Source organism: Carica papaya, chromosome 4 (genome assembly GCF_054855325.1).
Source record: "Carica papaya isolate Zhongbai chromosome 4, ASM5485532v1, whole genome shotgun sequence".
Lineage (NCBI taxonomy): Eukaryota > Viridiplantae > Streptophyta > Magnoliopsida > Brassicales > Caricaceae > Carica > Carica papaya.
The window spans coordinates 240,749-252,813 of record NC_142312.1 but is presented as its reverse complement, the minus strand read 5'-3'; the positions used below and the strand labels follow the sequence as shown (position 1 = coordinate 252,813).

Sequence of the window (12,065 nt, the reverse complement as noted above, 5' to 3'; positions counted from 1 at the left end):
CGTTTTGTGATTACGACAAGTAAAAAAAGCAATTAATAAGTTAATAGCTGGGATTAATTGGTCCGTGTACTTACTTGCATGGAGATCGGGAAGAAACGGCAACGGCTCTTTTGTTGTTGTAAGATTTTTAGTGGTCGGTCAGTCAGTGAAATATGAACAAAATAATTGATTATACAAATTCGTTAGTCTAATCAAGAGAAGCTTTTGTTTTGAGGGGAGGGGGGAGTGGTAATAGTGGTTTTCAAAAGGTCCCATCAGTAATGATGAATCAGCTTGACAGCTTAAATAAAGAGAAGCACACCACCATCATAATTCCACACTCTTGTATCCTAACGTTATTCATCTAATTATAAATTAGAAACATAAAAAATAATAATAATTGAAGTAATTGAAGAAACATAATATTTTAATTTATTATTTTAAATTACTAATTAATAAATTTAATTTAATTTTTTATTTTATAAAATTAAAATAAAATAAATTGTGAGGTTCACGAGAAACAGGGGAATGTGAATATGTTAGTTGGAAAAAAAAAAAAAAAAAAAAAACTAGAAACTCCACCGCTCTCGAATTAAGAAGAATATTATATTTAAAATTTCAATTCTAAAATATTATTTACTATTTTATTTATAAGAAAATGTAAATTTTAATCCGTTTTTACTATGTTCTTATTAAAATTTAATCATGTTTTTTTCTTACTTACTTGGTTAATTAATTTCATTGTTCTTAATTTCTACTAAAAGAAAAACTACCGTCGTAATTAATTTTGTAATTAGTATTATAGTCATCGATAAAGATAAAAATAAATATAAATTTTGAAAATATTATGATTTTTAGAGATGCCACAAATATTCGCAAAATTAATTAAAAATTATTAAAACAAAAATAACATAATTACTTACGTACGTACAATAATATTACTACTACGGAATTAAATCAGCAGAGCCGTGTTTTGTAACTGCCGGCATTTTTGAATTTACTCTGCCCATGTCTTTGAATTTAACGGTCATTTTTTTCATTACTACACTATATTTCAGTATATAATATATAATGTACCATGCATTAATGTTAAAAAAAATATATTTATATATATATAGAGATTTACTTTATGAAGCAAATATGGGATTACTAGTTGTAACATCTTAATTTGCAAGTAACTTGAAAACCACTCATATCATCCTCATTACTTGGTGGATCTTCTAAAGTGTGTGTATGTGGGTCACTTGCCAAGAACATCAATCATGCTTCTTAATAAAATGTTACTAATTAACTTTTTCAACTCCGATTCTTCTTTTTATTTTCTTTGAACTCCTTAAAAATATGTTTCATGTTAATTAATAATACAAAATCTATTTGAAATTTTTATAATTTCAAAACACACACACACTCATATATATATAATTTAAGATTAACAACTTTATGTATAAATTATAAGAATTCTCTACGAAGAGATGGAGGATTTGTGTGTGGGAGAATAATTCTCGTGTCATATTCAATGGATTAATAATAAAGAATAGCATTAGTCTATGAGGTTGGAGGTTACAACCACAATGGACTCTATATATTGTGGTCGAAGATGATGCTCCACAAATTTGTTTAAGCTTAGTTTTAATTTGAATTTGATTTTTTTTATTTTTGTCTAATTTAGTTTGTAAAGTTGTTGTTTTCGATCTAAGAGACAATAATATTTATTATAGAGGGAGATGGAGTTAGATATTGAAAAGGAAGGGAAGAGGGGAAAGGGTCCCTAACTTAGAAAAAAGAGAGACAATGAAGTTATTGTAGGCATTGGAGGGGGAAATAGTAAAATGAAGAAGACTTAGCCTTGTCTTTGTAGGAAGAAATTAGGGCAAAGGGGTCCATCCTTACCCAACAACACAATCTCTCTCTATTCCCCAATCTAGTGGGCGCCATTGCTGCCTTGTCTTCCTCATAACCCACCCACTCGAACAAATTTCATCCCTAATTAATTGAATTACTCCCAAAAAAAAAAAAAGAGAACAATCCAATCCAATCTTTTTCTCTCATCCCATGGATTATTTCTTCCTTCACAAATGTTAATATTATTCCATCACCCATTACTTAAAGTTTGATTTGATTATGAATTTTGTAATTAATTCAACTAACTAATCTATATAAGTTGTATTGAGATTATAAAAATTTCATGTAAAATTAAGTGTGGAATTATTTCTAGGTGTAATTGATTTTTCCAAATTTTAGCAAATTAATTATGTTTGTTTCTCTAACAAGCTAATTTGATTGATGGGTGGAAGGGAGTAAAAAAAAAAAAAGGAAAAATATTTTGACTGAAGATCTTGGTCTAAGCTTAAAATCAGCAGGCAATAAAAGAATATAATTAACATGGGTAAGTGGGTAATTATGATGGGATTATAATACTAATGAGTGATTTATAAGAGGGGCGTGGATGCTAAGAAGAATAAAATCATTTTGTAGGGTAAGGATATAATCTACGTAATACTAAATTAATAACTTCATTTTATTAACAAGTGGGTTTTGTCAGGCTTTATAGGGATCAATTGTACATCAAACGTTTAAGCAAGGAATTAAACAAATGTTGGGGGGGGAGGGGGGGTCCAATTGCTTTCATCAAACTAATGACTTCGAATTAATAATAAACTCATTAAGCACTTAAAAGGTAGTTCGAAAGAGGCAATCGATTGGTTAGATTGTTCTTTCCTATGGCGAGAATTGAGTTAATTTTTCAAAGTCCACGTTGTTAAGAAAGTATTGACAACATCAAATTGAACCTTACACTGCTTAAAATAAGATCGAGTAAAAGGAATTGGTCAGACGATTTTGAAGTGGGATCTCTGTGATAACACAGTTGTATCGAAAGGTCGGTCGTATCAATTGGGATGAGATGCAAAGGAAGTGAAAGTGTGTGTGTGGGTGGGTGGGTGGGTGTGTGAGTATATGAAAGAGAGAGTAAAAGGAAGGCGTGCGTGTGTTGAGGAGGGGTTTGCTTTACAAGAGAAGCACAAATCCCGTGTCGCGCACGGGAGGGGGATACAAAAACCCCACCCACTTGCACTAAAAATAAAGAAACCTCGACTTTGATGTGATCCTCTCTTTACTTTTCTACAGTTTTATTTATTTATTTATTTTTACAAAGATGTTATTTGAATTAATCACAGTGTGGATTAACAGTTGCTCATGAAGATGAAACACCCAAGTAAAAAAATTGTTTCTCGTATTTTTTCTACTTTTATACCATCTTGTCATTTACTTCGTGGATACTTTTTATACTCTGAATTTTTCTAAATGGGTTCTAAGAAGTACTGGCAATGAGAAAGAGAATTTCAGGCAAACTGTCTCAGTCTTTAATACACGTTGGAGTGCTCTCAAGTTGGAAGTATCTTATACATTAATTTCTTTTTTCTTTATGTCCCACAAATGTTTTTTTAAGAATAATATTTTAAGTTCCTAATAAATTATATAATTATTTAATGTATAAAAGTGATTTAACTAATATCATTCAAAAATAGAGGAAAATTATTTTAATTTTCTTTTTTTTTAAATATATATATATATATATATATATATAACACTAATAATCAGGTTTTATTAAGAACCTTATGTCATTTTTTTAAAAAAAAAAAAAATTCTTTAAGAATATACATGTTCTTAAACCTTTAAACAATTTTTACATAACATGATTTTGACATTATAGTCTCGAAAACCTGTACATAATTCTTCACTTCTCTTTTCGAGAAACCCGCAAAATTTATCACCATCCATTTTAAGTACACCTGACTTTCCAATTTTGAGTAGATTTAAATCTCTACATGCACAAAACAGGTCTATGGGTCTCCCCTCAGCTCGTCATTATCACCTCTAATTGTAATTCAACAAACCCACTAATTTGCTGGTGTTCTGTCTTCTGTAACCTAACATCTATTCACTATATTATTGAAATACGAGTTAAACTGGCCAGAGCTCAGCGACAGGATATGACATGCCTCTGGAGTACCAAAATGAAAGACTATGAAGCAAATCGTCTATCAACCTAAATTTTCCGACGATGCACCCCACCCCGAGACCATCCATTAAACTAAGTAATCAACACGTATTTTCCAATAATGCACCCATAGACCATCCACTAAACTTGAGTAACAAGCTAGTCTCAACATTCGTGGAAAGATTAAGCATGGCAATAGGTAAAGATGGAGGCTATTTACTAGATTCTCTTTGAATATAACGATGCACAACAGTACAATATACTAAAAACACGGTCAAGAGAAACCTTCAAAATACCATAAAACTCCAGATCCATTCCCTACACCATCAGCCAAAAACTAACACGTCCAGTAAATAGCCCCAAACTTCCCCAAATACATTATTAATAAAACCAGACATCCGATATATTTACATTAGAAAAAGCACCAAATGATAATCCTTGCCCCAATATTTCAGTATCTTGAATGGCTTCTAACCCTGCTATATGAAACGGTAATATAGATCAGTTTATGACATCAAAACTACAAAATAAAAAATAAATCAGAACAGTCTGATGACCTGGGTGAGCGGGAGAATGATCTGGAGCGTGTCCGGGAACGGGAGTGAGAGCGAGAGCCAGATCGAGACCGAGACCGCGAATGAGAACGGGAACGGGAGTAGTATCTCCGGGAGTTCCTGCTCCTGCTGGGACTTCTACTGCGTTGGTATCTTCTGCAAAAAATACATCATTGCAGAAGAAATGAACATCAGGTACCTCGAACCAATTCACTAAAAACCTATGCATTCCCTACTATGCCTATGGTTTACTTTAATAACCCCACATTTCCTAGTATATTTCCCTTTTAAAACTCCACCAGGTACAAACCACCAATCACTTGACATCAAAATCACCAATGAGGAATAAGTTGACTTTTTTCAAGGATGACCAGTTGATGAGACATCAGTCGGAAAGGTAGAAAAGCACATCAAAAAGGAAAAATATTGGCAAAGAAGTACTTTACAACTTGCTTATACTATAAGAAAAAGCGTGGTGAACTACCTTGGAGGAGATCGACTGCAACTCCTGCTGCGGCTTCGACGCCTATATCGACTTAAACGGCTTGTTTCAGCCAGTTTTTCCAGTCTCTGACGCTCCTGTTCTCGCTTTTTTGCCATCTCAGCAGCAGTATCTTTCTTAACTGCAGCAGATATCAATTAACCATTTTTCACCGTCTAACCAACAGATAGATGATACAGTGTAACCATATCTCCACTTACTGAACATAAATAAAACCTTACTTTGCTTGTTCAACTGTTTGTTCATAATCCTTTTTAAACGCTCCTGAGGAGTTTCTTTCTTCTCTCCTTGTGTTTGTTTCAGTGGTCCTCCAGAGATAGCTCCTTTTGTTAACTTTGCTAAAGCTGAAGATGTGCTGTGACCAGCGAACCACAAAATACACAATCAGCTTGTAAAAGCTCCCAGGCAATTAGGCAATGAAAATACAACAGAGAAGGAAAATAAGAAAAATAGCTTTCTGATCAAGCAAATGCATTAAACAAGAGAAAGAAGAAAAGGCACACACTAGAATCGAGATGCAAAGCGATACCTTACTGCTGGTTTCAACACTTTAGTGCCCTTTTCCTTTTCAAGAGATACACCAGATGCAGGATCAACATGTAATGCCTCAAGTATGCGACCAGATGATGGCCTGCATAAGAGAAAAAGCATCAGAATCACTAGTCTCAGTAGTTCAATGCAATTGGGAAGCATTTATGTAAAGTCCATTCAGAGAAAACATGAGCTTCAGAAAGGAAGCCTCCATCCCTCTCCCTCTTGCCAGTAATGCTGATAACCCTAGGCCTGATCTATTCTAAACCAGTAAAGTTTGTCTCAGGCAACAAAATGAGGATAAGCTGCAGCAGAGTAAAGACTGCCAATCTATCTTTGCAAGAATTAAAGGTCGAGTGCTCCGACCGGTTCAACATATCAGCCTGGGATGGAGGAGAAGGTGGTGGAGAGTATCTTTCATGCTTTGCACCATCTCCGCTGCCAGAGCTCCCAAACTCAGTGATGTACTCTATTTTAGGGGTCCTTGGTTTGCTTCGATGAACATCATCAGAATGCCCTCCACGACCATAGCGCCTCGAGTGTGATGGGGAATATGAACGAGATCTTGATCTTGATCTGAAAATACAACAGCATCGTATAAGTATCCAGTTGATAACCTTTTCAACCTACAGATGCAACAACGTAGAAAGAAGCCCATTTAGAGTAGTGGACCTCCTTGAACGGGGATACGCTTCATAAGTCGGACTTCTTCTAGGTTCCCTGTGCATGTGGAAACAGAAAAACACCAAGATCATAATCATGACAATAGATTCAAATCTATAGCTTATAACGGAAGCATTTGACTAATCGAAACTTCTAGACAGAGATCGTGTAATAGTACCGGTAAGGGTCATGATAAAGTACACGGGTCCCAGTTACCCGTGCAGCTTCTCTTTCTCTTTCCCTTTCTATTTGAGAAGCTTTTCTTCTTTCCTTGCGACTTAGCTTCCTCTAAAAATCCAGAAATTTCAACCCTATCACATATCATCCAGGTTTTTGGTTCTAAAAAAAGGTTGATTTTCAATCTACAGTTGTTATGAACTTACAATTGCAGGATCGCCTTTGATCACTTCCTTTTGCCTTTTTTCTTCCTCCTTAGCCTTCTTATCCATATAAACAAGCCAACCATATCTTTTCACTCCAAATTCTTTCGCAATTATATCCATCCCCTCATCATTGCTATCATCACTATTAAAATCATCATCTTCTTCATCATCATCGTCATCATCCTCGTCATCCTCTGCATCTGACAAGTGTGCTTCCTCTTTTGCATTTCCATCATAAGAGAACCCAACCTGTGAATACGAGCCTTTGCTTGCAGGAGTTTGTGCTGGCTGAGGTCTACAGAATATTCATAAAAATAATAAGGCGGCAACACATAAAGGTTAAAAATCCACTCATAATAGCCATTAGAACACCTTCCACCAGAGCAATGAGTTCAAGTACAATTGATAAAGCAACCAAATGCCATTACAGAACACCGAACAATAAGAACTAAATATCCAGTATCTACATGGCTCGAAACATAATGCACTACGAATGTATTTTTCATATCGATCTCACAGTCTGTCGTATAGTTCTAAAATTGATACAAGTCATATAAGTACATGTTCCATTAGAAGAATGAATTCGACCAAAAATGCCAAATCAACCAAATTATTATGGGAACGACAAATAGCAAGAACTAACTAGTCATACATCTACATGGCCAGTTACATATTGCATTATGAATATATTTTCTTATCAGTCTCACAGTTTATTGCGAAGTTCAAAAATGGACCACAAGTACATTTTACATTTAGAGCAATGAATTCAACTGCAAATGCCAAATCGACCAAATGCCATTAAGGGAAAGATACATGATGCATTACAAATATAATTTTCATATTAGTCTCCTACTTTGCTGTAAAGTGCTAAAATTGATTAGAGGTGACAAGGAGCCCAAATAATTGACCATTTACTTGTTAATCCACAATGGGGAATGGAAAATAATCCTGTCAATGAAATTACAAGGAGAGAGACACCAAACCTCTCTGAGAAAAATGGTGCTACAACCTTTGCCTCCAGCTCTTGATTTACATGTTGCAAACCCTCCTCATCATTATCTGTTAATGTACAAAGCATAACTTGTAACTCCTACCACAGTTAGACGTCAAAGTGGATAGCCTTTCTCTTATATACTTTGTTATAAACAGAACACAAAGAAGAAATCAATTCAATTGCACAAGAAATAAGGACACTATCAGAAAATAAAAAAAGTACCGACATCCTCTACGTCGAAGCTTAATTAAATCCCGATAACGCTCAAAATTAACAAACTCTTCTAGTTCTTCCTCTTCTTCAGACTTCTGCTGGGTACGAAAACTACGGGACCCAGGCTCCCGTATAAAATCAAGCAGGGCACGACCATCAAATCTAAGTACAGACAAAGATACCATTACTTGCTCAATCTCACACAGAAATAGATTACCTAAATCAAACAATAATCTGGAGCTGTAACCTACCTATCTATCAAGACATCCTGCTTCCCATTCCAAGGTATTCTGCAAAAAAGTTAAACATTAATCCAAATTTAACGACAGAAAAGATATTCAGGAATTACGACGTAGCGCAGAAATTGCACAACTGAACTAGTGGACAGAAGAATCGAAATTTGAACCAAATGGACGAGCCCCACGGGGACCCCAATTAATTGCTGCATAGCATCTAAATTTGCATATACGTATGTGGTCTTTCAAAATAATCTGGTAATGAACAAATTATCCCAGTTCGCTAGCCACTGATGACGCACAAAACCTTGATTGATCATCCAAGTCCGCAACGATACACTCATGTTTTACGAGAGGAAAAGAAATAAAAGACTATAAACAGATAGATTCTACATAAAAACTAAAAATACAGACAAATTTGAAGATGATGAACAAAAGGCGAATACGCAAAGAGGGAATGAGGAATCGTACAGGCCTTGCTGGTCCTGTGTAGCTTGGTAGAGGCCATCGTCTCGGTAGACACGGCAGCGAGAGCCAATGACCTGAATTGATTGCTGAGGATCTCCACGCCTCTTCGCCAAATAAACGGCTCTCCTCTGCGCTCTCTTACGAGCCGCGTCCATCATGTCGTGCACTTTCCTCTCCGATCTTCTCGCTTCGTGCCACATCTCTCTCGCTCCCGAATACCGACACCGGAATCGAAATACTCCCTTCTTCTTGGGTGCTTTTGTTGCTTCCTTCTTCTTTAGCGTTCGTCGTTGCAGAGAATCGAGAAACCAAACCCTAACTATATGACAGAAGCAGGAGAAAATTTTCGGATTTGGATTTGGATTTGGATTTGGATTTGGATTTGGATTTGGGTTTGGATCTGATTTTGAATTTGGTAGATAATGGGCCGCTCTTGAAATGAAAGGGTCTTCTTTTAGGCGGATATATTTTATATTGCATAATAAAATAATAAGAATTATGTAATATTTTTACATTTACAAATTTTTTTTTTAATTTTATTTTATTGACTCGAAGTCAAAATTAAATATCGAAAATTGTTTTTTTTTCTTTCCCCATTTGTCATTGTAGGTCGGTCGAGAAAAAAAAAATTATATGATAATATAATATAATTTTATTTTAATTGACTATAAAATAGTTTTACCAATTATATAATTTAATTTTGATTTAATAAACTAATTTTATTCTATTTTAACCCAAAAAAACTCTAATCCGTTATTACTACTTTTATATATTTATATATATATATATATGTATACATAAAAATTCAATTAAAATTAGTCCTTGGATTTGCCTAGCTACTTGATTATCTGTCTTGCTTATATGATCATAAAGGTGCTTATACAGTTGGCGCATATATATATATATATATAATGTGTCCGTCAATTACCAACGATTAAAGGCTGAATTTTTGCTCAAGTTTGAGTTTGGCTCCGTCGGCCTCTTCATTTTAATATGTATTTAACAAGTGCTCGCTTTGTCTCTATATGAATAATAAAAATTAAATATTTTTAATGGTTTAAATCTTATATTATTATTATTATTATTTATTACTGTCTTAGAATCTCTAATACCATATCGAAACATATATAATAACCCATGTAGAAAAAAATCACAACTAATTATGAGCGTATTATTATAAGTATAATCAGCAATGCATGCATTAATTTGTGTATATAGAATTATTTTTGTATCATCACGGCCATGTGTATTTCTTATATGCTACGACAAAATTGAAATTACACATTAATAATCAAACCATACATATTATATGCTATTGTTGTATGCGTGTGTGTGTATCCATACAAATATACATATTAATATATAATATATATATATATATATGTAATTTGTGCGTGTTTGTGACATTCTTAATCACATTATTGAGATGAGAGAAGAGGCTGCCGCCACCTCTTATATCACGTCATCTTCAATGTTTTATGAAATAAAGCAATAAGCAGAAGGTGGCGGCTATAAAATAATTAATTTATAAGTATGTTGGACCTAAATTAATTAATTAATTAATCAATCGATCAATTTACATTACTTTGTCAGCATTACTTGGTATATGCTTAAAGTATCACGACTATTTTATTTTGTTTTATTTCATGCATTCACCTACCTAGTTATACGCACATACATATATATATATATATATAACAATCCAAATTAATTGGATAAATTATTTTGAAATTAATAATTTAAGATTTCAAAGCACCAAAATTAATTATTTAATACAAAAAAATATGCATTTATTTTTATAACCTTTTTTTTTTTTTTTTGTTAATGAATTATTTGTTGGAAGCGTTCCTGCTTTTTTTGATAATTGGACTTGTTGCTGTAGGTGGTCTTTGATACGCACGTTAGCATTTACCAAGCAATTAATTATAAAAGACAAATTAATTTTAATTATAGCATAATCTAATTAAGGTATTTTTGACTAAGAATATACATATATATATGTATATGTATATATATATAAGTTGACTAGTCAATCTTATGCAGTTGCTGGAATGTTAATTGTGCAAAGTCTCTGTTTCAAGAAAAATATGAGAGTCAATTATTATGTATATATATATATATTATAATAATTTAGATACTACGCGGTTAGCGAGAAAGAGAGGGGAAAATTAATTTAAATGTGGTTTAATTAGAAAACAGGGTGAGGTAATTGTCAATAATTTGATGGGTTAGTTGACCATAACCGTTTATGACGTGGACACCGTGTGGGACCCTTATCATTCATAATCTATATATTTGCATTTAATTAACATATAATATTAATTTATTTTTACCTAATTATTTATTTCATTTATTTAAAATTTCTATTTAACAAATAAAGCAATCGATAACTTATTTGAATTTGAAAATTGTTACTCGAAATATTTTTTTTTCATTTAAACGTTGTAAACTTAAATATTCATTAAAATTAAAAGATACCAACTTAAATTATTGCAAAATAGTAAGTTAATCTAATTAGCGATAATAATTTTTTTTTTTAAAAAAAGACCTCCACAGTGTCCTCAAATTGCTCTAAATTATTAATTATATAAATTATTATTTTTTATATTTTTCAATTTGTATATTATGAAAATATCATTAGTCACATCAAAAATATAATTTTATATCATCCATATTAACGATAAGAATAACGTTTATTCAAATTATATTGCATATTGAGTTTAATATATTTTATTAGAGCTGACCGGTTTGTATCATATTATTAATCACTTGTAGAGTTATATATATATGTTTTTATTATTCTTAATGTCATTTTTATCACTTAGTTTAATATTATATGTTTTTTTTTATTTTCATATCTTTTTATTTAATTAAATTGTTTCAGTTACAAAAAATATATAAATTTATTTACGTACAAATAACTATGGACTTTTTTTTTGTAACATTTTATTATCCATAATTTTTTATTTTATTTTACATAAAATTTAGTTTTGCATGCTATTATCTTATAGAACATTAAAATTGTTTTCATGATTTTGATTTGTTTTATATGTATATATATTTTTTCGAGAGAGCATATATATATATATATATATATATTTACAAGTATATAATTGTGTAAATGGTTTATAGAAGATTTACCAATGTTATATAAAATAATAATTATTAAAAAATAAATTTCAGAAAAAATCACATATATTAAATGTAAAAAAAAAATCAAATTACATTTTATAGGAAAATAATTTCTCACGTACCACATACAAATTAAAAATAATTACCGAAAAGTTTAAAGTGGTGAATTTGATTCATTTAAAAACCACGTTCTTGTTTTATACAAACATATACATTATTTTATATTAAAAATAAGAAATTTTTTAAAAAATTACCACTAACTTTGAAATGAAATAATTATAAAAAATGATAAAAGAAAAATAAAATCCAAGTCATCATGACTCACAACCAACTAATTACATGGCACCTCTACCACGGGTCCCACTTGCCACCTCTACCGCATCACCTTATAACCCACCTCTCCCCGCACT

At 32.1% G+C, this 12,065-nt stretch overlaps 1 protein-coding gene across 1 annotated transcript; it reads right to left on the bottom strand.

Moving 5' to 3' along the window:
• Nucleotides 1-4,175: 4,175 nt before the first annotated feature.
• Nucleotides 4,176-8,848, bottom strand: LOC110814470 (CLK4-associating serine/arginine-rich protein). The gene is made up of 13 exons (XM_088217063.1): nucleotides 8,527-8,848; nucleotides 8,071-8,109; nucleotides 7,833-7,981; nucleotides 7,596-7,671; nucleotides 6,613-6,907; nucleotides 6,408-6,517; nucleotides 6,239-6,286; nucleotides 5,933-6,142; nucleotides 5,565-5,666; nucleotides 5,257-5,390; nucleotides 5,018-5,156; nucleotides 4,537-4,689; nucleotides 4,176-4,455 (listed from the first exon to the last, which is right to left on the bottom strand). The coding sequence occupies exons 1-13, from the start codon at nucleotides 8,721-8,723 to the stop codon at nucleotides 4,431-4,433; spliced, it is 1,677 nt and encodes a 558-aa protein (XP_088073189.1). The 5' UTR covers nucleotides 8,724-8,848; the 3' UTR covers nucleotides 4,176-4,430.
• Nucleotides 8,849-12,065: the final 3,217 nt, after the last annotated feature.